General features: G+C 36.6%; 1 protein-coding gene across 2 annotated transcripts in view; it reads left to right on the plus strand.

Annotated features, from left to right (window-relative positions):
- TBCD (tubulin folding cofactor D) overlaps nt 1-23,085 on the plus strand; it is a 130,532-nt gene that overhangs the window by 42,166 nt on the left and 65,281 nt on the right. For both annotated transcript variants that reach the window (XM_075770711.1, XM_075770713.1), the window contains exons 15-16: nt 13,038-13,194; nt 22,790-22,847. In XM_075770711.1, the coding sequence (XP_075626826.1) occupies nt 13,038-13,194; nt 22,790-22,847 (215 nt within the window). The remainder of the gene's footprint in view (nt 1-13,037; nt 13,195-22,789; nt 22,848-23,085) is intronic.

Below are 23,085 nucleotides of genomic sequence, written 5' to 3' on the forward strand. Positions count from 1 at the left end.
AACAATTGCAGATTATTAAAACTTTTAAATATAGAAGTACAATTAATTTTATACTTGGTAAAAGTATGGTCTTTTGATAGAAAGTTAAGGAAATTGTCACTACAAAACCTGTTTAGGCAGTGGGTAAAAGTTGTTTCAAAATCAGTCTCTAAATCAGTGTCTTAAAAATAATTTTAAAGGTGTAGCCTTTTTCTTGATGGAATGACTTATGGACATCTACTTTCCTATCTAGGTATCACCATCCTTCCCCTTGCTGTGCCAATGCAGTTTTCTGGAAAAAAATTCTGAATATAAGCAATCATTAATTTTAAGGTAGAAAGGTGGCTCTTGGTTTGGTTGGGTTTTTGGTTGTTTTGGGGTTTTTTTTAAATTAATTTCTTATTATTATAGTCCTGTAATGCAGCTTAGCAGTGTAAAAAGACGTCATATTACTGTCTAGTTGTAAATCCTTTGGGTTTAGATGGAATAACAAGAGCATTTTTAGTCCATCATTCTTCCATTTAGTTGTAAAACGCTTTGAAGAAAAGTGGTATATTAGAAAATTTTATCTTCAGAGAAAGATCTTGTAATGTCTGTGGTCAGAAACATCTCTGAAAAGACCTAAGGAGAAAAGTCCTTTGCTTTCTCACCAGAAGATCTTATTCAGCAGTCTTCGCTTGGTAGTGAACAGCCTTTCTTTCACGTCAATAAGTTTGTGTGCCACATTGATCTACGTAACTGTCCTCATTTTTCTTTTGCAAGTGTGGATCATTTTCTGTTGTGTGTAGCTGAAGGAAGGTACCACCAGGTTTCTTTTTTTGTGTGTGGTGGGGTGGAGGTAGGTTGCCTTGAATAGAACCAGATCAGATTTTTTGTTTTGAAAGAAAATTGCAATTTCTGGCATCTAGAGGAAGCTGTCGAAGGACTCGTTTAATACAAGTGACTGAACTGGATAAGAGGAAGTCAGTATTTGAACTTTGATTTTATTTTTTCCCCCTCTCCTCCCTGTCCCCCTTCCCTGATCTGATATGTGGAGGGAAGACCTGATGTCCAGTTGGTGACTTGATCCAAGGAAAATAATGTTTTAAATCTAGCTGCTTCCTGGAACGTGCTGTTATTAGTCAGGTCTGCTGAAATCAGCTGTGAGCAAAGTAGAACTGGAAAAAAAGAACAGCTAATATAAATGCTCCTTTTCTCAGTGCTTGGATGGTATTAAAAATCCAAATCTGGGGGAGAAGATTCATTGGTGGGCTCCAGAAAAGGAATGTGGTAGCTCCTGTTTGTGTATACTTCTAGAAGTAATAAATCTTGATTGCAGTGGTGGTGTTTCGTCATTTATTTTTGTTCACTCGTTATACTTGCATCCTGAGTATTAGATAAACTGAACCCAGTCACCTGTTGGTAGCACCATTTTTTGTTTACCTGAGCACAGTACAGAGTAATTAAGAGCACCAGGATTGACATAGTAAAATTTGGATTTATTGATAATTTTCTCCCAAGTTGCTTTTTTGAAAATGTGATTATTTTTGTATCTCTGGAGGGCCGAAGCTTTAGTTTCATATCTTCTGTGGTGTAGACTATACTACTTTGTTCTAAGTTCTGTTTAAATTTCAGTATCAAATAAGTGTTGCTTAGCTGTAGTTGAATTTTGTAGGTTTAATTACTGTAGCATAAAACTGCCATTCTAGAAATGTTACAAACTTCCTTCTTCATGTTTTTTTAATGATTTTTTTTGCTCAGCTTTAGCACTAAACAGAAAACGCCACTAGCAGAAACCATACAAAGAAAGGAGATAAGATAAACTTCACCAATTCTTGATACACTGCTCACCTAATTTTTATCCTCTTGCACTTCAAAATTCCATTCCCTAGATGTATGAAAGAGTGCCAGGTGTTGCTCTGGTTGGTTACCAACCCCTCCATTGATCAGATAATTCAGATAACACAAAGAACGGCCCTGGTGACTGGGTGGTTCTGCTGTTTTGACTTGACCTCCTATCAGTCAGAACCCTAACACTGGCTTTCAGAGGATATCCACTGGTTGTCAGTCATGCACAATCTTTCTAGAGATGCCTTATAAATTCATGAACTAATTAGTTATTCCAAGAAAGAAGAATGATCCTAGGTAAATGTGAATAATCTCATGTAGTTGAAGGCTGATAGACACAGAGCTAGTGAAGCTTAGCTTGCCATATAAAGGAAACATCTTAGAATTGTGTGGCTGGCAATATTCATTTTTATCTTTGTCATCTTAGTTATGTATCTAGATGTGTGGCTTTGAGCTAAATGTTCAAGAAAGTCTTTTTTTTTTTTTCTTTGATCACTTGAACTGAAGTTATCGACAGATTTTGCTATCCGTATTAGCATGTTTGGACTAGGTTATTTCAAACCATTCCCAGAAGGGGGCAAATGTATTTGAATATAATTGCTGTAACTCATGCTGTGCCCCAAAACATTACATGATTCTTGTACAATATTCTCATAATTATTTTCTTCTATCCCATATGAATAGTTATTAGTCTTAATGCTTTTCGAATACCACCTTTGAAATGTGCCTTTGTTTTTCATAACAATTCCAGTCCCTGACTTTGGAGATATGTCTGGGCAGATTACCTTGCTGATGTTTGTGAGCCACTTGTTCATGATTACTAGAGCAAATTATTTGTATGGGAACAGAATAAAAGCTCAGCAGTTAATAGCAACTGCAGATCATATTTTTAGATATTTATTGTGGCCTATACTGTTCGTGTTTGGCCTGGAACGAGGAGGATCTTCCTTCTGGTTCCCATCCTCACCCTTGGGCAGTGAAACATCTTGGGGGAAGTAGGTAACATCAGAAATTGAGACTGTAGGCAAAAACTATGAACTGTTTATAAGAAGGGCTTTTTAATAATCATTCTGTTCATTGCTAAGGATGTAAAATGTACCTTTCTTCAGTTTCTACTTAATGCTCTGGTTATAATTCCCTTTTAAAATTTAGTATTTTTAAAATGTTTTTCATGCAGAATGCTTTTTCCTTTTCTGCTGTCATTTGAAGACTTACGCCAGAGATTCTGAGACAGTTCTCTCAGCTTGATGAAGTTTTTCTCGTAGAAGCCAGTAGTAGGACCTGAGTTGTGCCATGTGCAGTTTTTGTATATATGAAGTCAGTCCCGCACATTTTTCTTTGAGGCATAATTGGAGTTGTGCTGCTGTGATGACACTCTCATGAAGAGAGTAGTGAGGCGTATAATGAATACTCCTAGGCTCAAAATATTGTTAGCTTTCAGTTATTCTTTGAAATGTGTCAAATTTTTAAAAGATTTATATGATTACTATATGTTGTCTGCTATTTAAATAAATTTTAAAAGTGGGGAATATAAACCAGCAAGTGAAATCTAATGTTTTTAGTCCATTAAAAAAATACTAATGGTGCAATTCTTGAACTGCAGTTTGTCTGTTATGTTTTTGAATTCAAAGTTGCAAAGTTACATGTTACCATTTATCTGTAAAATTTCAGTTGTTTTTAGAATGGATCATGCAGCTAAATTTGCATGTAGGGCAAATTTTTTAAAGCTAAATGGCCAGGAGTCATTTAAAATCTTGTGATCTGATGATGTATTTGTGTGAATATCTACATTTGGAATTGCAGCACTCCTAAACGAAACATTTCTTACTGCACAGCATATGTTAGGGCCAAAAACTTATATTTCGGTGTGGTTTCAGTATGATTTCACATCTTTTGTTTTGTGCTGTATTTGTGGTTTTGTAGGCTTCAGACTATTATTTATAGGGTTTTTTTATTTAATTGGGTGGGGATAAATGCTAAACAAACAAGAGAATCCTAGTTTACTTGAATTTCTGGTTTGCTTGTGAAAGGACGTTATTAAAATTTCTCTTGATGACAGCATAGAATAAACTTTCTAGCTAATAAGGTGTGTCATATATAGGAACATGAAATTTCCTAGGCGTTCTTAATATGTCAGTGGTGAGATTAAAAGTGTTCTGGTGTTAAACTCTCTCAACAGCTTGCTGACCACTGGGTAGTCGCAGCTGGATCTGCTAAATGGCTAGGGGCTTAAACTTTCTCTATTTAAAGCCAGAGAAAGTCTCTTGAATGAAATCAGTGGCAGAACTATTAGTGTTTCACAAAGACAACTTGCTCTTTGTTGTGCATGACGTGATCCTATTTTTGCTATAAACCCAGGTATGGTTAAAAGTACGGTTGGCAATATTTGTATCTCTGAAGAGTAAGAAGAGGAACCCAGGGAAAGAAGATTGGAAGAGCTGTGTGGTTACACTTGCAGTGAATTGGTGCTTATTTTGGGTAGATTCCAGCCAGAAAGATGTTATTTTTGGTCTCCCTGCTTTTATATATATAAAAATATTTTTTATATATAAGCAATGTTTAAACATAAGGCAATAATGCTGATGAGATACAGAGATAAGGGCTAATTCAGAAGTCTGATATTGGTGGGTCAATGGAAGTGATCCAAATATTGAATTTGATTTTTTTAAATGGAATGGGTAGAAGTAGAGAGGGTGGGAAAAAAAAACAACTCATGAAGAACCAGGCTTTATTTCTTTTGTTTATAAATTACCTTTGGAATAAAAGGAGAAACAAAAAAGTGTAAGAAGAAAGTAGAGGGCATTGCAGTCTGCAGTTAAGTACTGTTGGTGAGGGGGCTGAGACAGATTTGAGAGGGGACTGGCCAGGTTCTGATGTCTTGGGATTCACTGACAAAATCACTGTGCTTTTTACCTTTTCCAAGAGGTCAAACACAATGCTACCAGTATGCAAAAAGACCCTGGCTTAGGGAAATATTTTGTGTATTATTTCTGCTGAGTGGTAAGTACATTGTTTAAATAGGAAACACTGGTTATTTCAGTTGGCATTTTTTCTCTGTTTTAAAAACATCTCATTGCCAAGTATATTTTTGGTGAAAAGTTTGTATGAAATGAAGTCTCTCGTGCTGTCAGAAGGTTTCAAAATAGATGCAGCTAATTTCAATAGCAGGTGCTATGGCTTTGAAGGAATATCTGTGTATGCATGACTTCTGTGTCTCCAATTTTAAAGTAATTCCTTCAGCTTCTGTTGTAATATCGTATTAATTTGGTTAGAGTTGATATGTGCTCTGTGATAGTACCAGATTATCTGTGTTCCTGGTACAGAGAATGCTTGCATATTTGCTACTATTTATAAGGTATCGGATTCCTGTGTATTTTATCTGAAAGTACAGAGAATGGTGCTTCCTGATACTTAGCTATAGCTTGATATACTTAAAAAAACCCAAACAAAGTCTGAAAAACTCTACACACAATGAAAAAAAAGGAGCATTTTGCTTGTCCAATTTCACTGTGCCATTTGTTAAAAGGAAAAAAACACTTAACAAAAAATAAAGACAATACTGCTTTCAAGTGTGTTTCAGAAAGAGGTTTAACTTAGACTAAATTTTAAATGGTCTTTTAGAAATCTATTATCTAACTTTTCAAACGTGTTTACATACTCTGTTTTTAAGGATTACCTTCTGTGTTTTCATATCCCAGAATCAATTGCTTGATACTGATTTTCAGCTGCCAGGGTTTTCGGAGGAGGATGCATCAGGAAGTCAGGCTTCTAAAATGTGTTAGTCTATTCTGTAGTGGTAGTTAATGGTGAGGCTTTTGGCAAGATTCCAGGTACTTTTCATCATAGATACAGGAAGAAATGAAAAAAGATCTACCTGTCTTAGATGGACTCTTAGAAAATAGAGAACACCCAAACCTGAAAGGCTGGTTACAGAAGAATTTCTTTTCCCTAACACCCAGGTGAACTTTAGAAATGATGCATGGTCGTGAAAATAGTATTTTAAAAAGTTATAATGCGCATGCCATCGTAATAGTTTTCAAATTAGCAAGGAAGCATTATAAATAGTGCAGATTTTTTTTTTTTTTCACTAGCCAGCAGGTATGAGCAAGAATAAATGCCACAGCTGAAGCTGTAGCAGGAAAGGTCCCTCCCCCAGCGCAACTAGGAAATGGTATAAATACTAAGCAGGGAATAAATGACAATGAATTGCTTCTAGCTTTTCCACTGTAGGGTTTATCTCAGTATTGCACAACCTTAGCCTAAAGGTTGGGGTTTCTTTGGTGATTTTTCTTTTCTGACATGCAGTGTTACAAGTTTACAAAATTTTTATACTCCTTCAGAGTAAGTAATTTGCTTGCTTAGTAGGATTCCTTCGTAAGCCTGTTTCTTCATGTCCTTAAACTACTACTGGTTAAGTTAAAGGAAGAGCTCTGTTAGGTGTAAACCTGAATGAGGGTCTCTAGTATGGCCTTGGGCATGACTGGGGAGATGAATCCCCAAAGTATTCAGCACTCTGTGTTTCAGAGAAGGTAGATCAATACTGTCTTAGGTCAGCTGCAGGCCTTTCAACGTAGCCAGGTAGGGGTGCTTAAAGATTTTGAGTTTTTATGGCTGCGTTACATAATAATGTTGAGATAGACTGGCCAAAATCCAGATCTGTCTGCTTCCTTATTGGCCCCTCGCCATACTCAAAAGCTCACAGTAATTTCAGTGTTGTAGCACTTCTGCAATCCTGCCATTAGTTTATTGAAGCAGATATCTGGGAAATGAAAGGCAGCGTCCATTTCTTTTAAATACTGTATTTAAACAATACGAGTGGTATCAAACAGTAAGTCTTTGGCAGAGATGTAGTTAGAATGTAGTTCTTGAGGGCAACATCCAACTTAACCAACAGTCCCTTCTCTCTGCCTGAAAGCCAGTCTTTGCATTACATATTTTCCTCCCTCAGCAGCAAGGCAGACAACAATCTCCTTTGCTGCCCAGCCGTGATTCATCGCTAGAGCAGGTCTTTCCTGTGTGCTGACTGAGATAGGTCCATGGAAAAAAAAAATCACGTGATCATATAATTAAAGACTCTCTTAATTCATTACGTAGTGAGAGACTGAACTGAGATTGCAACCAGACAGACACAGCCCTTCATAGTCATGGGTTAGAAAATGCTTATTTGGTTTGTGGATATGCATATATATAGCCTTATATACGTGGGTCAGTGTTAAGAATTGTGAGAAAGTTCTGGCAGCTTAAGAGACCACAGCTGTTAAATTCCCACATATCTTCTGAGCATGCATGAATTGTGATACTCTTCCCTTCTTCCCTGGCAAACTCCTAACTAGGTCAGACCTGAGTGCAGGAAGGAGAGGAGAGAGGCCACCTGATGACAGGGTTTAGGCACTTGCCCTACAGGATGCAATGCTAGAGCATTTCACAGAAACGTGCATTTTCTGATCCAGAGAATTTGGATGAAATGGTCCTTGAGTAAATTCTGCAGTAGAGAGCTTGTATAGAAAATCAGAACAAAACATAAATGTTTGGCAGAACTTTAAACAAATACTTATTTCTGAAATTATCTATGTTTGCATCTGTGTTGATAGATTAAATATGAGTATAATAGCCCTCATGAAGTTACGGCTAGGACCTGCCTCTTTTTCTAAAATGTGTTAAGAGTGCCATGTAAGAGCATGTGGTCTCAAATCTGAAATTCTTTACACTGACAAGCCAGAGTTCTTTTTTTAGCATATGAATGATAGTGATAAGCATGCTATTTAAAACACAGGAAGCTGACATAGTGTAGATACGGCTGTTTACGCTTTTTTTTTAATGCCTGAAGCTCACAAAGAGGATGAACCTACCAAAGGAGGTTTCTTCAATGAGTTACTTTCGTTGAAGAAAAATGTGAAGAATAGAATTATTATTCTTTGTATTGATACTTATAACTGTGTTTAAGCTTCATAACTTATTAATTGTAGTGTTCTGTGCTCCTACAGTGACATCGTGTACAGTACTTCCTTCAGTAATAGCAGACATCCATTCTTGGTAGTATTTTTTCTTCTATTTTATAATGATAAAATAGAAAGTTTTTCAATGTGTTATGAATTGACACAGCTTCTCTGCATAAACTGTCCATATCAAAATGTAAGACTTATCTAACAAGTAACATTAGGTTAATCTGTTTTAGGACTGGCATATTTTAGTTTTAAACTTAATTTAGACAATTCTTAATTAACTTGAGATCCAGTGAAAATCTGTTTTAAATTAAATAGAGTTGGCATGAAATTTTGCAGTTTTCTTGTGGAGACAAGACCTAAGGCTAAGGAACAGGTTTTTGTTGCTTTTGATTGTTTGCTATATTTGTATGTTTTCTATGATAAACATTGTAATAAATAAGTTAAAAATATAATCTGAAGTTCAAGTAACATAGGGTTCCTGATGGCATGCGTTATAGTCTTTGTTTGTGTAAAGTTATGTTTTTAAATGCACTTTTTTAAAGGAATAGTATGAGGCATTTTTTATTTACGTCCATGTGACGTTTCAGTATCCAATGTCTTCCATAAGTTTTCTGTACTGGTCCTTTAACGTTTATCTCCTGCACCCGCACAGTGCTAAGCATCTGATTGTTTAAAATCTGTGTTTAAAAAGCCAGATATCTGTACAGCCTGTCTCCGGTATGAGAGAAAAAAAATAAATAAAAAAAATCTCTTGTTTGTAATGCTTTGAAGCCAGAAGTTGTTTCTTTATTTTCACAAGGCTTGAGCAAAGAGCTGTGTTGCAACCTGCAGTTAGGTGGTTAGGTAAGGCAGGGTGGAGTGTAACAGGTGCTTATTAATACCTCTAGGCTACAGGTAAAGGTGACTGTGTTTGCTCCAGTGTTCCCAGACCTAAACAGGTGGATATTGTTTTAATAATTAGGTCGAGAGTGGACATTATTTATCCTCTGGTTTTAATGGCAAACTCTTAATGTAGATCTGTGAAAAAAATGCTAACTTTTAAAGTTAAGCAACAATTCGGGTCTTCTCCTTGTTGTATCTCCCAGCTTCCAACTTTGAAATAAAAAAGGCACATTCATAATTTCAGGAGTAAAAATTTGTCTTGGCTCTTCCAAACTAAAATAAGTTTCTTCTGGAAGTTTTTTTTTCTAAAGCTTTTTTATTTGTGTTTTTATGAGAAATTGATTTTAGGTATGAATTTGACGTGATCTTAAGTCTGAAAAATTGAAACCATACGGAGCAGAATCATACAACACTGTGACCACACTGAATATTTGAGAGGTGGTTAGAATGATGAATGAAATTGGATAACAGATACAAAATCAGAAGCTGACTACAAAGCTTTGAACTTCATTGCTGCTTTGTGTATCAAACAAAGCTCTGGAAGAGTGTGAATGTGAGTAGTTTAAATCAGAGAAAAATGTTAATTTAAATTAGTATTTTGTCTTTAGACTGAAGGTGAAAACTTGTGTACATGATGTAACATGGAGTCTGCCAAACCATGGCTTAGGAAGGTCTTCTATAAGAGAATTCAGTTAGAGTGGACTAAACCCTACAGATGGTTTTGCTGTACTGCTCCTTCATGCCTGCCTTCAGCCAGGCTCTTCTGACATGCAGGAAGCCATGGCAGAAAAACACCTGCATCGTGTTTGAAGAACTCTAGGGTAAAGGATGAAGTGAACCCTGGAATTTTTGGTAGTGTTTCTTTGGGAATTTTTATGACTTTCAAATACCAACAGGAAATGTAATGCTGGACTCCCTTTTTCAAACACACAAACATTTGTCAGGAGCAATTTTTATGTCTTATTTCCCATAGTCCACAGTTCACCAGTAAATATTGCACCAGTGATAGAATGAAAACTTTAATAGATGACCCCTAGTCTGTATTTCCCTTGTTGTTGTTGTAGTATTTGTATTTACATAGTCCTTACTACTGCATACTTCACCTTGTTTTCCCTGTTTTCCCTACCTTCTAAATGTCTGCTTTTATATCCTTCCTTTGCATTATTCCCCATTGCCCTCCAGACTTGCAGTCATGTTGTTCTCTTGCAGCAGCAATGCTTTGAGTCCCAGATGCAGGACATCAGAGAGGTGTGAGTCCAAAAGCCTGCTGTGAGATAAAGCTTGATTGTCAGAGTAACAGAGCTGCTGTCCTGGCATTTCCTTGGTTTCTGCTGTTAAAGATCCCTGGCAGCATCACCTCTGTCTTTGACCCTAATAAGCCAGCTGCCATTTGGTGTTGTCTCTATTATTTGGGAAAGTAATGTCCTGAATTGAAAAAAAAACTTGTGTTTTTTTCTTTCACACAGGTGATACGAATGTGAGGAGCTGCTTGTGAGTCCTTCTGCCACATTTCCTTCAGTGCACAGAGAGATGAGAGCGCACTCACAGCAGTCTAAAGTAGCTGGAGTAATCACCCTGTGCTGAAGGAAATTTGCAGCAGCTTTGCAAAACTGCCTTTGGCATCTGTTTTAGTGTTCCTGTAGAACCAGCTAATTCCATTTTTTTTCATCAGTTGATGCAGCATTTTTCAAAACAAGCTAGTCAACATTTTTAAGGATTTTTATTGCAGTTTCTTTTGGAACTGGGAACTGCCCAAAAATCCATCCATCTTTGCTATATCGTTGTTGCTGAATGGGAATTGCTTTTTTCCCCGTGTAGTGTTTTGTGCTCTTAATAGTCATATTTTGTGCATCCCTCTGATTATGGCTTTATTTTCTTTAGTAGGTTAAAATGGGATTTTAACACTTCCCTTCTCCAATTGTGGTGCATTTTTTTTGTTGTTTAAAGTAGCAGCCATGCAGTGATGAACTGTACATTGGAGTTTAATTATTTTGTGATTATATCCACTCAAGTATATCAAGGCACAGTTTGCTAATGAAATACAGTTCACTGATCCCACTTCTTGTTCAATGGCATCACCTTTTGACAAGTATTTTCTAAGGAAAAAAAGATGCATTGGATAAATTTGATACAAGAAAGAAAATTGAGAGAGAAATTGTTTCTTTTTTTTCTAGAGGCTGTTGTTTCTACAGACATTATTCATTTATTAAAGACATGCCATCTAGAGCGGGATGTATTCAAATTATATATCTGGATTTGCAGATACCAAAAGTGCCCTCTGGGGAGCCTTGCATACATACAGTATTTCTTAAACTGTGGCAGTGTATTACTAGAACTGTGTAAGAGAATTCTTCTTTAAGTGTTTGGAAGTCTCTTCTCTGTACAGTAATGTTACTGACTTCTGCAGGTTTGATGAGGGTATAAGCATGAAAGTGAAATTCTTCATCTACTTGTTTTCCCAAACTTATTTTTGTCACTTCCTTATAATAGCAGTACCTGTGTTATAAGGCCTTTGTGATAACATTCTGGGATCTTCATTTGCCTTTACTTCTAGTTTACTACTCTGCTTTCTCTGTTTTCCCCAATATGATTTACAAACCACCCAACAGAAGAGCTGTGTTCTCCTGCTGTCCCAGGACTCACAATGGTATCATGCGATTCCAGTGCTCAGACACATATATTGAGGTCTGTGACTTTTAGGCCTTTATTGGCTAAAACATACTCTATCCAGAGTTTCTCAGGTTGCCCAATAAATCAGGAAACAGTGCTTGGCACGTGCATTTCTAAGAGCTGCGTTGGATAATAAGATGGCTATCGTATCAGTTGATTTTTGGGTCGTGATTTGTTTCATGAACACAGGTTATGCCACTCTTCTCCCAGAATGAAGCTCTGTGTTCTGGAGTATATATGTCATCAAAGAGATCCTGCCACTGTCAGTCGAGGATGATTTTCTAGGTCAGTAAGGAGAAACAGGATATTCTCAAGAACACACAGTATATTATTTCCATTCAGAAACACAGTGTATTCCTGCTGCTGATTTTTTCCAATTCCTGTAACTAGTTGGATTCATCAAGTGTAACATTAATAGTCTGGGGTATAGTTTAATTTCTGTTAAATGTTGTCCTGGGTTTTAGTGTCCCTCCCTGTCCTCACCATCCCAAATAAGTGTGATTGAGAAATAAAAGGCACCTTCCCAGGGTGGCTGTCAGCTGATTTTTGTCTTGAATCTCTCTCTGCTGGCCTCACGAGACAGCATTTTCAACTTTGGGCTTTAGAATCAATTTATGTGCATTTTCAGTATGTTCAGAAGTGCAGTGCTTGATTCCATATTGCTGTTTAGGATGCAAATATCTCCATCTTATTTCCTCACTGTCTAACAAAACCTGATATATTGGTGAAAGCGATATAATTAACATGAGTGATAGGAGGAAAAAAAAAAAAGACTTTTTTTTCTTCTTTTTTTGTGTGTACTGGTTTCCTTCATCAAAGGGTTCTGGTTTTGCATTAAATCATTCTGCGCTGGTGCAGAGGCATGTCGTCATCACTGTTGTTTTAGATGTCTAAGCAGAACTGGGAGTAAAGCCCACCTGTTTGCATTTCTAGGTTACAGTGCAGTTTTATACATATTCTGTCTTTATGATTTGTGCAGTTTGGCAGTGCTGATAGGTTTAAGCTTAAAACACTGCATTGAAGTCACTCAAAATAACAGCTCTTCAGGGAACAAAATACCACAGCTTGCCTACTTAATGCAAGAATGATGTCAAACATGTCACTTTAAGACTATGCAAAAAACTGTACTTTTGTCCCTTTCAAGATTGATGTATTGATGATTCACAAGCATTGTTAATTAAGAAGAATTTGTCATATTATGACTTACACTGTGATAAATGTTGCCTACTAATAGATGGATACTGATTCTTTAATTTTAAGGTAGTTACAATACTGTATTTCTTAAGAAACATTTTTTTCATGTGATAGATGCTGCTGTAATATTTAAAGTCCAGTACTTTAAAAAGTGGACACTTTAAAATTTTGCATTTTAAAATTATTTTGACTTCTGAATTCTAAACATGTATCACTCAGTAATAAATGGTATCAGTGTTACTTCTTACGTAACCCAGTTGCTTTAATCCTTATTGAATTATATGTGAAGGAAACAAAAAATAAACTGCTACTGACAAAGAAACAAAAATTATTAAAAAAACCCAACTCTTCTTTCTAATCAACTTCAATATTAGCACGTATTAAGAGCTGTGCTTTCTTTTCTTTCAGAACACACAACTCCACCCTGTGTCTTTTCTCTAGTGATCACTGAATGCTCATATACCTTTTTTTTTTTTTTTGGTTCACTGTATGGTCCTAATTGTTCCTTTTGTATGTTTGGTTTTTTTTTTAATTTAACAGTTGTTCCTGTCATTTTGAGAGCACTGACATATGACGAGAAGAGGGGGGCGTGCAGCGTGGGTTCCAACGTGAGAGATGCAGCGTGCTATGTGTGCTGGGCCTTTGCTCGTGCTTATGAGCCTGCAGAACTGATACCATTTATTAATCAGATTTCAAGGTGAGTTGTGGCAATAAGAAACTGACCTATTTACAGTTAATTTTAAAAATCTATTCCAAATTAGGAAGTAGCTGAAAGTTAATCTAATAGTCTAATTCTTTATCTTCTAGAAGTTAAAAATCTGAGTGTCTAACACTCTGTCTTTAAGACACTTAAAAGTTAGATACTGACCAAAAGTGATACATCCATTTAGGGGAAATACCTTCATGCTCAAACAGTAGCTGGTGTGTGCCATGTAACATGAATGAAATTCATTGATCTCTGGATATTGTTCACCAAGGAATGGATATTTTTGTTTCTCTATGATAATTCTTAATGAATTTCATTGATTCATGCAAACAGGCTGAATATCTTGAAGATAAAGAATTGAATATGGGTGAGATGACATTGACTTAATACTGTTGCTCTTCCATGTAATTGTTAAAGTCTGAAATTTCTTCCTTTTGGGGAATGATGCAGTTTAACTTTTTGAATTGAAATGCATCTCAATATTTCCTTATCAAGTGTGATGAACTTAATTTCCTTCTGTTTATCTGTCATAAGATAACGAAAGAAAAATCCAAAGAAATTCACTGTAAGAAGATTCAGAGAAATTAGTGGAGGCTTTGGGGGTGTGTGTGGGTATCATCTGTTGTCTGCTTGATCACCGGCTTTACGGTTAGCTCAGCAAAACAGATTCAGGAAGTTTAAAGAGATCTGGAATCTTAGTGCAGTAGATGTAGAAGTAACAAACCACTCTAAAATTGGGGAGTTGCTTTATGGAGCTGAAAATATTAGAAGAAGAGAGAACTTACAGAAGAAGTTACTCCTTACCTTTTCAGGTGAACACTTGTTTCTAATGATCCAGGAGTTTTGGTACTTTGTCAGATGGGTATTGTGCAAAGACTATAGCATGTCTTTATTGACCAGCTTACAAGTTGCAAGTTGAGCAGGTTAGGTCTAAAAGAATAAACTACACTTCAGCTCCTCTCTAGCTAGCTATCTCAGAGTCTTCTGGTTCTTCTGTACAATTTATAATTTTTGTTTTGAAATGTTCCAATTCAAAGATTATTTTGACTAAATAATAAAATCACTTTCTGTTTCTGAAAGTGGTAAGAACTTGAGCTCTACACGGTGATTCTGAATTCGTAGTATCACATCACTTTTGAATAATGGAGTTTTTATTATAACTAATAAGGCATTTTAGTTAAAGGTAACAAATACATGAGAGATTTTTTTTTTCTCTTTTGATACTCTATAAAAACAGAAGGTACCCCAGTCCAGAATGACCACGGTACTAAACTTTGCTTGCAGTGGAATGGAAACCACATGCATGTACTTCTTTTTCAATCTGTGGTTTCTGTTTCAAAAGATTTTCAAAATAAAAATTATCAAAAGATTTCCAAATCAAAATCTGTGATACTGCAATGGTAGACTAGAACTTGGTGCAGCTTTTCACTTAATACTGATGATATTTTTGAAGGTACAAATGCGTTTTACCTTTTCCTTTTTTCTTTCATCTCGTGCTTTTCTTCCTGTGTGCTTGCGGGATTCCCTGTTGAGCATTTAGTCTTTTTGTTGGCAGCACACTGGCTGACATTTCAAGGTGTCTTTAATGTGTGATTTGCACTGCAAACACAAAGAGGTAGCTTTGAACAGTTTCTTGGCAGACTTTTAGTACAACCATTGATAGCAGTAACTCAGGCATCTTTGTCTCCATCAGAGGGGTTTTGATCAGTAGTTATTTAGTATTATCTTTTTAAAAAGAGGAAAAAAACCCGTTTGGACTGCACAGTGATTTGTGGTTCTGGATATCTGGTTCAATTTCGAGGGCCTGCCTTGCTTCCAGATTGCTGACTATTTCAGTCTCATGCAAAAAGGCTTCTTTGGAAACACAGGATTACTTACTTCGGTCACCAAGTTCCCAAAGAATATGTGACTTTTTCTTTCTTCTTTAAAACCTGTTTTTAAAGTTCTTTGGGACAGTCTGTAAGCCCTACATACCCATTTTTATTCCTTGATCCTGGTGCACTGTGCCCTCGCTGGTCTCTGCTGTTCTTCGTCCTTGTATCCTCACTTCCCAGTGTTCGTGCAGGGTCACATAACAGTGTCTCTTACCTGTGTGATACTTGCTCCTGGGGTTTTTTGAGACCTCGATAAAATCTTTCTGTCTAAGAACATGCTGTCAAATTTCTTAAGGCCAAACGCTGTTTTTCTTTCTACTTTTTTTAAGCTGTCGTGTCTTTTCTCCAAGGTGAGCAGACAAATTCTAAGATGTCTTAGCCTTATGTCTCTGATAAAGAAGTTTCATGTTGTTTTGATCATGTTTCATCTGCAACAGTGTAGATACTAAAGGCAAGGAGTCTTCTAACACCAAGCTGTGCTAGAACATGATGCCATGCACTGTTTCTGGATGACTTTCAGAAAGAAAATGTAGTGCTTCAGAAAAGACCTACTTCATTTAAGCATGCTAGAAAAGTGATATTTGCCATTGTAAGTTATTAAAGAAATATTTTATTTGGATGGGTCATATTTAATTCCATTATAGCTGAGTTCATGGTAAGGTATATATCATATGAAATTCTTAACATAATGGGACCTAAAGATGTGTTTGCACAGTGAAATAATCATGTGATTACATCTTGGGTTTTATTCCTATTTTTAATCTAACCAGCACAGGTAATGGTAGCAATGAAGACACAGTGTCACCCACGACCAGAATGTTAACAAATGTTTCTAGCAGGCTGTTAGCAGCTGTGCAGAGTTATTTACTGCTATCTTTAAACTTGCAGGAATACATTTATATTCTTGCTGCAAGCATATCTTCAGGATGAGTATAACCTTACCAATACTGAAGTCTGGTTCAATACTGGTGCTTTTTGTAGATTTGGTCAGCAGCCTTATGAAAGCAAATCCTCTGCTTCCATCCTGCTAAAGTTGAACAACTTTAAGGTTTCTTTTAAGGTCAGGCAAGCTTGTTCCTTGTGAAACTCAAAAAAGCCTGAGTGTGTAAGCCTTCTATTTATCAGAATTCTGATCTGTTCTGTTTAATTTTTCTTCTGTTCATGATACCTTGAGCAATATATTTATTTTACTCCTTTCACCCTACCATGGTGCAAAACAATGTTAGATGCAAGCTCACCATTTTGATTTTACATGATTTGTAGTATTTTGTTTTACTGTCACAAAGCTGTTAGTGGGAACTTGTGGACAGGGATGAAGGAGGTTATGTTTCTGAAGAAGCTCCTGTCTTTTAGCTTTCAGGCTGTTCTGGAAACAGATTCTTCTTTTCTTTTTAGGAAACTGTCAAGTGAAAATAACTGATATCTTCTACCTATGGTAGTAATACCAGTTAACACAGTGGCTATGCTAGCTATGACAACTTCAGCTGTTTGGAATAAGTTGGTGGAGTGGAGAGAGACAGGGTGGATAGCAAGGAGGAAGCTCAAAATTGCTTATGATCAGTTGTAAGGTGTTGTGGTTTGTATATGCTTAGTTTTCTAACAAAGCTGCATAATATTTTAGCAAGTATTAATGTTATATTAAGGCTTTACTTAAAAATCTTTGTAGTTATGTTGGCCATACCTTTTCTAAATATAATCAACTCTGGAAGGTAGAATTGCCACTCCAAAGAGAAACGGTGGAAAAAAAATATTCAAATGCAGTATGACACACAGTTTCACCTATTGTGTCAGCAAGCCAATAATTACATACAGCTTTTTTTTAAATCTAGCCTTAGGTGTGTCACTGTTTTAGTTAAAGAAGAGTCATACTTCTAGCCACAAGCAAATTGTTGCTACCCTTAAAAAATGCAGAACTCAGCATCTTGAAACAAAGTACATAATATCCATTGTGAGCTGAATTACACAGCAAAAACATCTGCCTATATAAGAATACAAACTGTTAGATTCTTATAGAAAAATAATAAATCATTTACCTGAAAGGAAAATACTACCTCCTTAAAAAATGTAATGAGTGATTGCGGTCCTGAACTATGTGCTTTGTCTTGGTGCTAGAAATTGCAAATGGTTTATCCTTCAGTCTCTTAACACTGCTGTTTAACCGGCTGGAGGAAGACAGATAACGCTGACCTTGGAGCATTAGTAGGTAGTTGCTACACTCAGACTTGAAGGGCAAGGCGGCCGTCATGGTAGAGTAAGCACACTGGTGGTAACTACTTCTTGAGTTGCACAGTGCACTGCTTTGTGTCTTCCTACTCCGTGGCATGTCCCTTGGCACATGTTGGTGTCTCTTGTCAGGAAACTCACTTGGGTACCAAAGTACGGAAGTAGTATGCTACTTAAACTGGGTCCTGCCTCACAACCCATTCACACTGTGGCACAAGAGTTACAGATAAAAACAGACGGGTAATTTGGTGCTGGGTTTGGGGTTTTTTCCCCTTTTCTTGCCTGCAAAGTTGTATCATTGTGTAATGGAAAGACATTGTTTCCTGTGTTTTCTGTAGGCAAGGAACATAAATATTTCACTTTCGACTACTGAAAAATCACCTTAAACTGCATTTTTTTTAGTAAAATTTATGACAATGTTTTAAAAGAAGTATCTGTCTCCATATTCAGTGATAGCTGTTTCTTCTCTGCTTTCTTATCGATGTCCTGTTATTAAGTGATGAAATTGTTAGAACATTGAAGTTACAAACTTAGATTGCTGTAGATCATAGATCAGCCCTTTTCCTTCTGACCTTACCACTCTTCTTTTAAGAGGAAGAAAAAATAAGAAAAAAAAGAAAAGATAGAGAACACTTACTAGAAGTACTTGCCCAAGAGTATTTCTAATAGTACTTGCTTGTATTTTTACATGTCAGGTTTTTTTCCCCCATCCATATTTCAACAAGATACACTTACTCACATTTGCTTATTTATTTTTTTAAAATCCAGTTAAACTGGTTTCTAAAACTTTGCCTGATCTATTCAAACTACAGGACCACAAAAAGAAAATTCTTGGCAAAATAGATGAAACTTCCCTTTTATTGCAGCGTAACATTACTACCTTTTGAAATACTTGCATGTACTGAAGTTGCTATTCAACCATATCTTTATGAAACCACTACTTGACTGAGATTTTTTTCTCTCCCAGTCCCTACATGCACACTCTCTTTTTAAGCTTACCTATGAGGAAAGTTAGATATAATTTAATAACTTAGAAATACGGGTAATTTGATTCCTGCCCCCTTGGGTGTGGAAGTTACTGTCTGTAAAGTGGCAGGTGCACAGTAAGAAGCTGAGCTGTTTTATTTAAAACGTAAACAAAAAATAAAAAGGAAAACGTACTTCTACTCTATTATACAATTAAACTGATTAAATTGTTGCTGGCTATCTTAATTATTTGGAACTGTTGCATAGTTAGAATGTAGTTTCATTTATCTGTCATTCAATGATGTAGGTAATCGATATATGAATCGTTATTTAGAAAGATCTAATTGCTATCTCCCGTTCAGCAGAATACTAATACAAATAGTGTGTACGGTGTAGGAGTGCAGGCAGCTTTGTCTTCCCTGCGGTGGTGCGTTGTTTTTGAAGAGGGGGGAAAAAAAAAAAGGCGGGTGTGGCTATGGATGAATGATGTAGCTGGCTCCAGGGCAAGATTGTCCTGCAGAATTGGAGAAATCTGAAGCATTGCTTTGAGCTACATCTTGTACCATGATGAAATACTGAGAATAGCTTTCTTCTTTTATGTATTTGGATGTTGCCTTCAGAAGAGAGTTGTGTACCTACTGTGTCTTGCACTTGCGTAAAGTTATTTCCTGCAGGGACATCATACGCCTTTTTTTCTCTTTCTTCTTAATAGCAGCATTTGTATCTCCTGTTCTAAGCATTTTTCTTTCTACATGTGTATTTACTATACTTCCATAATTTTACCCCAGAATGTTGGGACTGCAGTAACACACTGAAGAGTGTGGGCCGTCGGGTGGCTAGCAGTAAGTATAAGAGCTTGGTGTGAGCTGGGTTAGAGGAATTGTGAAGGCATGCGGTGTAGACGTGGGCATGGTCACTGCATTTCTCCTTTTCTTCAGACCCTCCTTGCCTAGGGAAACAGGAGGAATTAAATGTGAGGCTGTAGTGTGAAGGGCTTTTTCCCCTAGCAGCGCTGGCTGAAGCAGGCACTCGCTTGCTCCGTTGCCTGCGTTGCTCCTGCAGTTGTGTAGCACAGCTGCATGTGACAAAGTGAATGAGGGAGTTTTTATTTAAAAAGCTAGCCAAAGAAAAATCAGTTGAGCCTAGATCTGTTTTCATCACCGTGCTCACTGTGTAGGCACTCCAGTCGAGGTTCTGGCAGGAGCGAAGAGGTGCCCTTGAAAAGGGCTCTTTGCAGCAGCAGCTCTCAACAGATTCGGGTCTGACTCTGGTCTCGCCTCCTTTTTTTAACTTGTTTGGATTGTACAAAACTGCTTTGCTTGTGATGATTATTATGCCTTCCCTTCCCTAATGTATAGTAGGGAGGAGAGTTTTCTGTCCTGTTGCAAGTTAGACTTTTCCCTTTTTTGGGCTCAGGAAGGAAATTTTGAGTTTGTGCCAAATTGGCAAGAGGTTTGAGAGTTTATTTTTTTCTTCCCGCAGCTTCAGGGTGGTATGCTTGAATTAATGATAGCAAATTCTCAGAGGTTAGCAGTAGGATAAGCTTCTTGCTGCTTGTGACTAGTACAGACTAGAAGTGCCTGGTACAGGTGACAAAGGGAATTCAGGTTTATTGTCTGCTACATCTGGTGCTTATATGGAGAGGGTAACCTGATATTTCTGATATTTCTGTGTTCTGATGTCTCTCACCTGGCTGGCTTCTGTTCTCTGATTCTTTCTGCCTTGTTGGGGGAAGGAAATAAGATGGGTGTTGGGCTGCGGAAGTGAGCCGCTGACAAACTTTGAGTCCTTTTAACTTTCCCTGAAGCCAGTTACATGAGAACTTGGGGGAGAGGGGAAGGCGTAGGTAAGAAAGGGAGAATTATTAGTTGACTGATAGAATTGCAACTTGCTTCTTAAAGCGCATTTGCGTTTATTGTACACTTAACTGTTTGTCGTGCATACGGGCTAAATATACCTCAAGGAACTACAAAAGGTGTTTCATAGAGACTGGAAGATGCAAAGCCATTCTTCGCTCTACCTGTTGGTAGTCAGGTGTGGTACATTTCAGGCAAGCCAAGACATGATTCTTTAACTAGCTTAAAAAAATAGCCCACTTTGTTTGACATAAACAGTTTCTTTATGTTAGGAAATCCTGGTGGAGTATCACATAAACTCCCACGACACAGCAGACAGGTGAAGACACCTTAGACATGTTTCATCTTAGGCACATTGCTTTCCTTGCTACTCCCTGTGTTACGGCAGACTCTGCCTGCATTTTCAAATAGGAATTAACTTGAAAAAATTATTGGTGTAGTTTGATAAGTTCAAAATACTTGTATTAAAAGGATTAACATAAAATAGTGACTACAGTATGATTTATGAATATAATGGGGCTACTAGGGCAATGAAAAAATTCCTGGGTTTTTTTGTTTTGTTTTTCTTAAATGTGGTATTCAGTTGCAGCACTGAATAACTCAGGTGGCATCACATAGACAGTATGTTGTTTTGCTTGTTTTACTTATGCGGGCTTGTCTTAAGGTAATAGAAGAACAAGAAAAAATTGAAAAGTACAATTTGATTATAAGCTGAAATATTGGCCAGAAACTCTTGTGGTGTGTAATAACCTGAAACTGTTTTCCATTGTATTTAATAAACCACATTCTAGGTGTAAATATGAAATTCAAAGAGCAGTATTTATTCTCCAGTGACGGTCTTTTAATATTTCCAGTTTGAAAAGACCGCATAATCTTTCAAATCAATATTTAAACATTTAATATGTGTTTTGGGCCACTGTTGGAGACAAGACAATGACTTGGAAGGATTTTGGTCTGACCCAGCACAGGTCTTCTAAAATTCTCTGTAACACTTAACATCCAGGGTACCTTTGGCATGGTAAGGGCAGCCCTCTGGATTCTGAGCTGCCTGGCTTGATGACGGTTTTTTTGTTTGTTTTCTCAGAAGAGAACAATATCAAAATATTGCATAACTGACAAAACAATGTTTTATCTTACAGTCCATGTAATCGGAAAGGTCAGGCAGAAATTGGCTTCTTTTTGCTTTCCAGGATGATTTTTAACCAATTTCTTAGTTTTGAATGTTCTCGTTTAGAATTAGAAGATTTATGATAGCTATTCATATCATTAAAACTATATACTTCTGAAATTTCCTTTTAAAATTGTTTTAAAGTTTCTCTGCATGCCAGAGAAACAAATTAGCAAATGTGGTATTCGGCCCAGCACTTTTCCAACAGTTATGTATGCTGCTTCTCAATGGAATGCTTCCTAAACATTTGCTGTTCCAATCACTATCGTTTGGATGACCTCCTTTTGTCTTAATAATCACCTCATGTCTTTGTGGCAGAGAGAGGAGTTGCTTATGCAAGTGGCAATAAGAAAGCATTAACTGCCTTTAGAAGGATTTATTGGGGTTTATTTTCATTTCATTCTTGCTTTCTGTCTCTTGTTTTCCTTAATGGCGATAAACTGAAATTACAGAGGCAACATTGATTGTGCATTTCAGCGAATTTTAACAACACAGTATTCTTTGCTGTAGGAAACTGATAGCCACTACCCAGGGAAGTTTGATATTATCAGTGTAATTAATATCTTTATGCTAAAGCAAAGCTATCTTGGATTTACTTTTCAGCCAGTATTTATTTCCTGGTTTGCCTGGAGTCAATAAATAATGTAATGAAGAGTTTCAGAGTTTGAAAGGAATAATTTTCTGCTTAAATGATTCTCCTGAAGTGATGTTTATTTGTCACTGAAGTTAATTGAATGCTGGAGGTGGATTTCTAAAGCTGTAGACTTCGTGTCCTGGGATATATTCTCTCTTCTGTTGTGTAGCATGTCTTTCAAAAGCCGTTCTTTTGAGGTAGAAGAATTAAACTGTGCAGAGTTACCAGACTTCATGCACAAAGAAATAGTTTTGTATAATCATGCCTCTGTATCTTTTTTCTTTAAAAAAAAAACAAAACAACTGCTTTGTAATTTATCTTGCAGGTCACTTTTTACCAGGATTTGCATATTGTTTTCTGATTTTTATAACTTAGAGGATATGATTGTTCTTGTAGAGATAGCTGCAAGTTTCCATTGCTTAACTTTTAGTTTTGCTTAAGCTTACATAAGACTTGCGGTGCATTTGGCTATTGAGAAATTGTATTTCCAAGTTTTAATTTAAAATTGCACTGTATGAGTCTCACATTAGAGATGATAGCTATGTCCAAGTTTCAAACTCTTTCTATATTTAAAATAGAAAACCTTTCTGTGCAGTTAAAGGTATTTGCATACTCCTTAAATTGCTTTGATACAGTAGGATGGCAGTTGTCTGTTTATGCTATGGAAAGTCCACAGCAAACTAGAGATTCAAGGAAGTACATGGTTATTTCGACTCACATTTTAGTTTAGGCTTGTATGTATAAATAATAAGCTCCTTAGAGGAACTGTTGTGTGTTCTGCTTACAAGTCTAAATATTGAAATGATGGTGTTACACATTTCTTCTCATATTTTTGGTACTAATACTCAATATTTTATTTCCTCAGCGCATTGGTTATTGCTGCAGTATTTGATCGTGATGTTAATTGCAGAAGAGCCGCTTCTGTAAGTTATCACATTCTAGCTTAACTGTTTCTGTTACTTTTTGTTTGTTTCATTTAATTTAATAATTTGTAGACTTAGCTACGTAGAACTACAGTATATTAGCAATATATTCTGTTGTGAGCAAAAAAGTGCTTTTTTAAATCCTTAGAAGTATGGTGTGAATTTAGCTCTTAAATCATATAATCCACAGATCCACATCTTGATTTATGGTCACAGCTCACAATCTGCTGCATTGTTG

The sequence above is a fragment of the Balearica regulorum genome, chromosome 18 (assembly GCF_011004875.1).
Source record: "Balearica regulorum gibbericeps isolate bBalReg1 chromosome 18, bBalReg1.pri, whole genome shotgun sequence".
Classification (NCBI taxonomy): Eukaryota; Metazoa; Chordata; class Aves; order Gruiformes; family Gruidae; genus Balearica; species Balearica regulorum.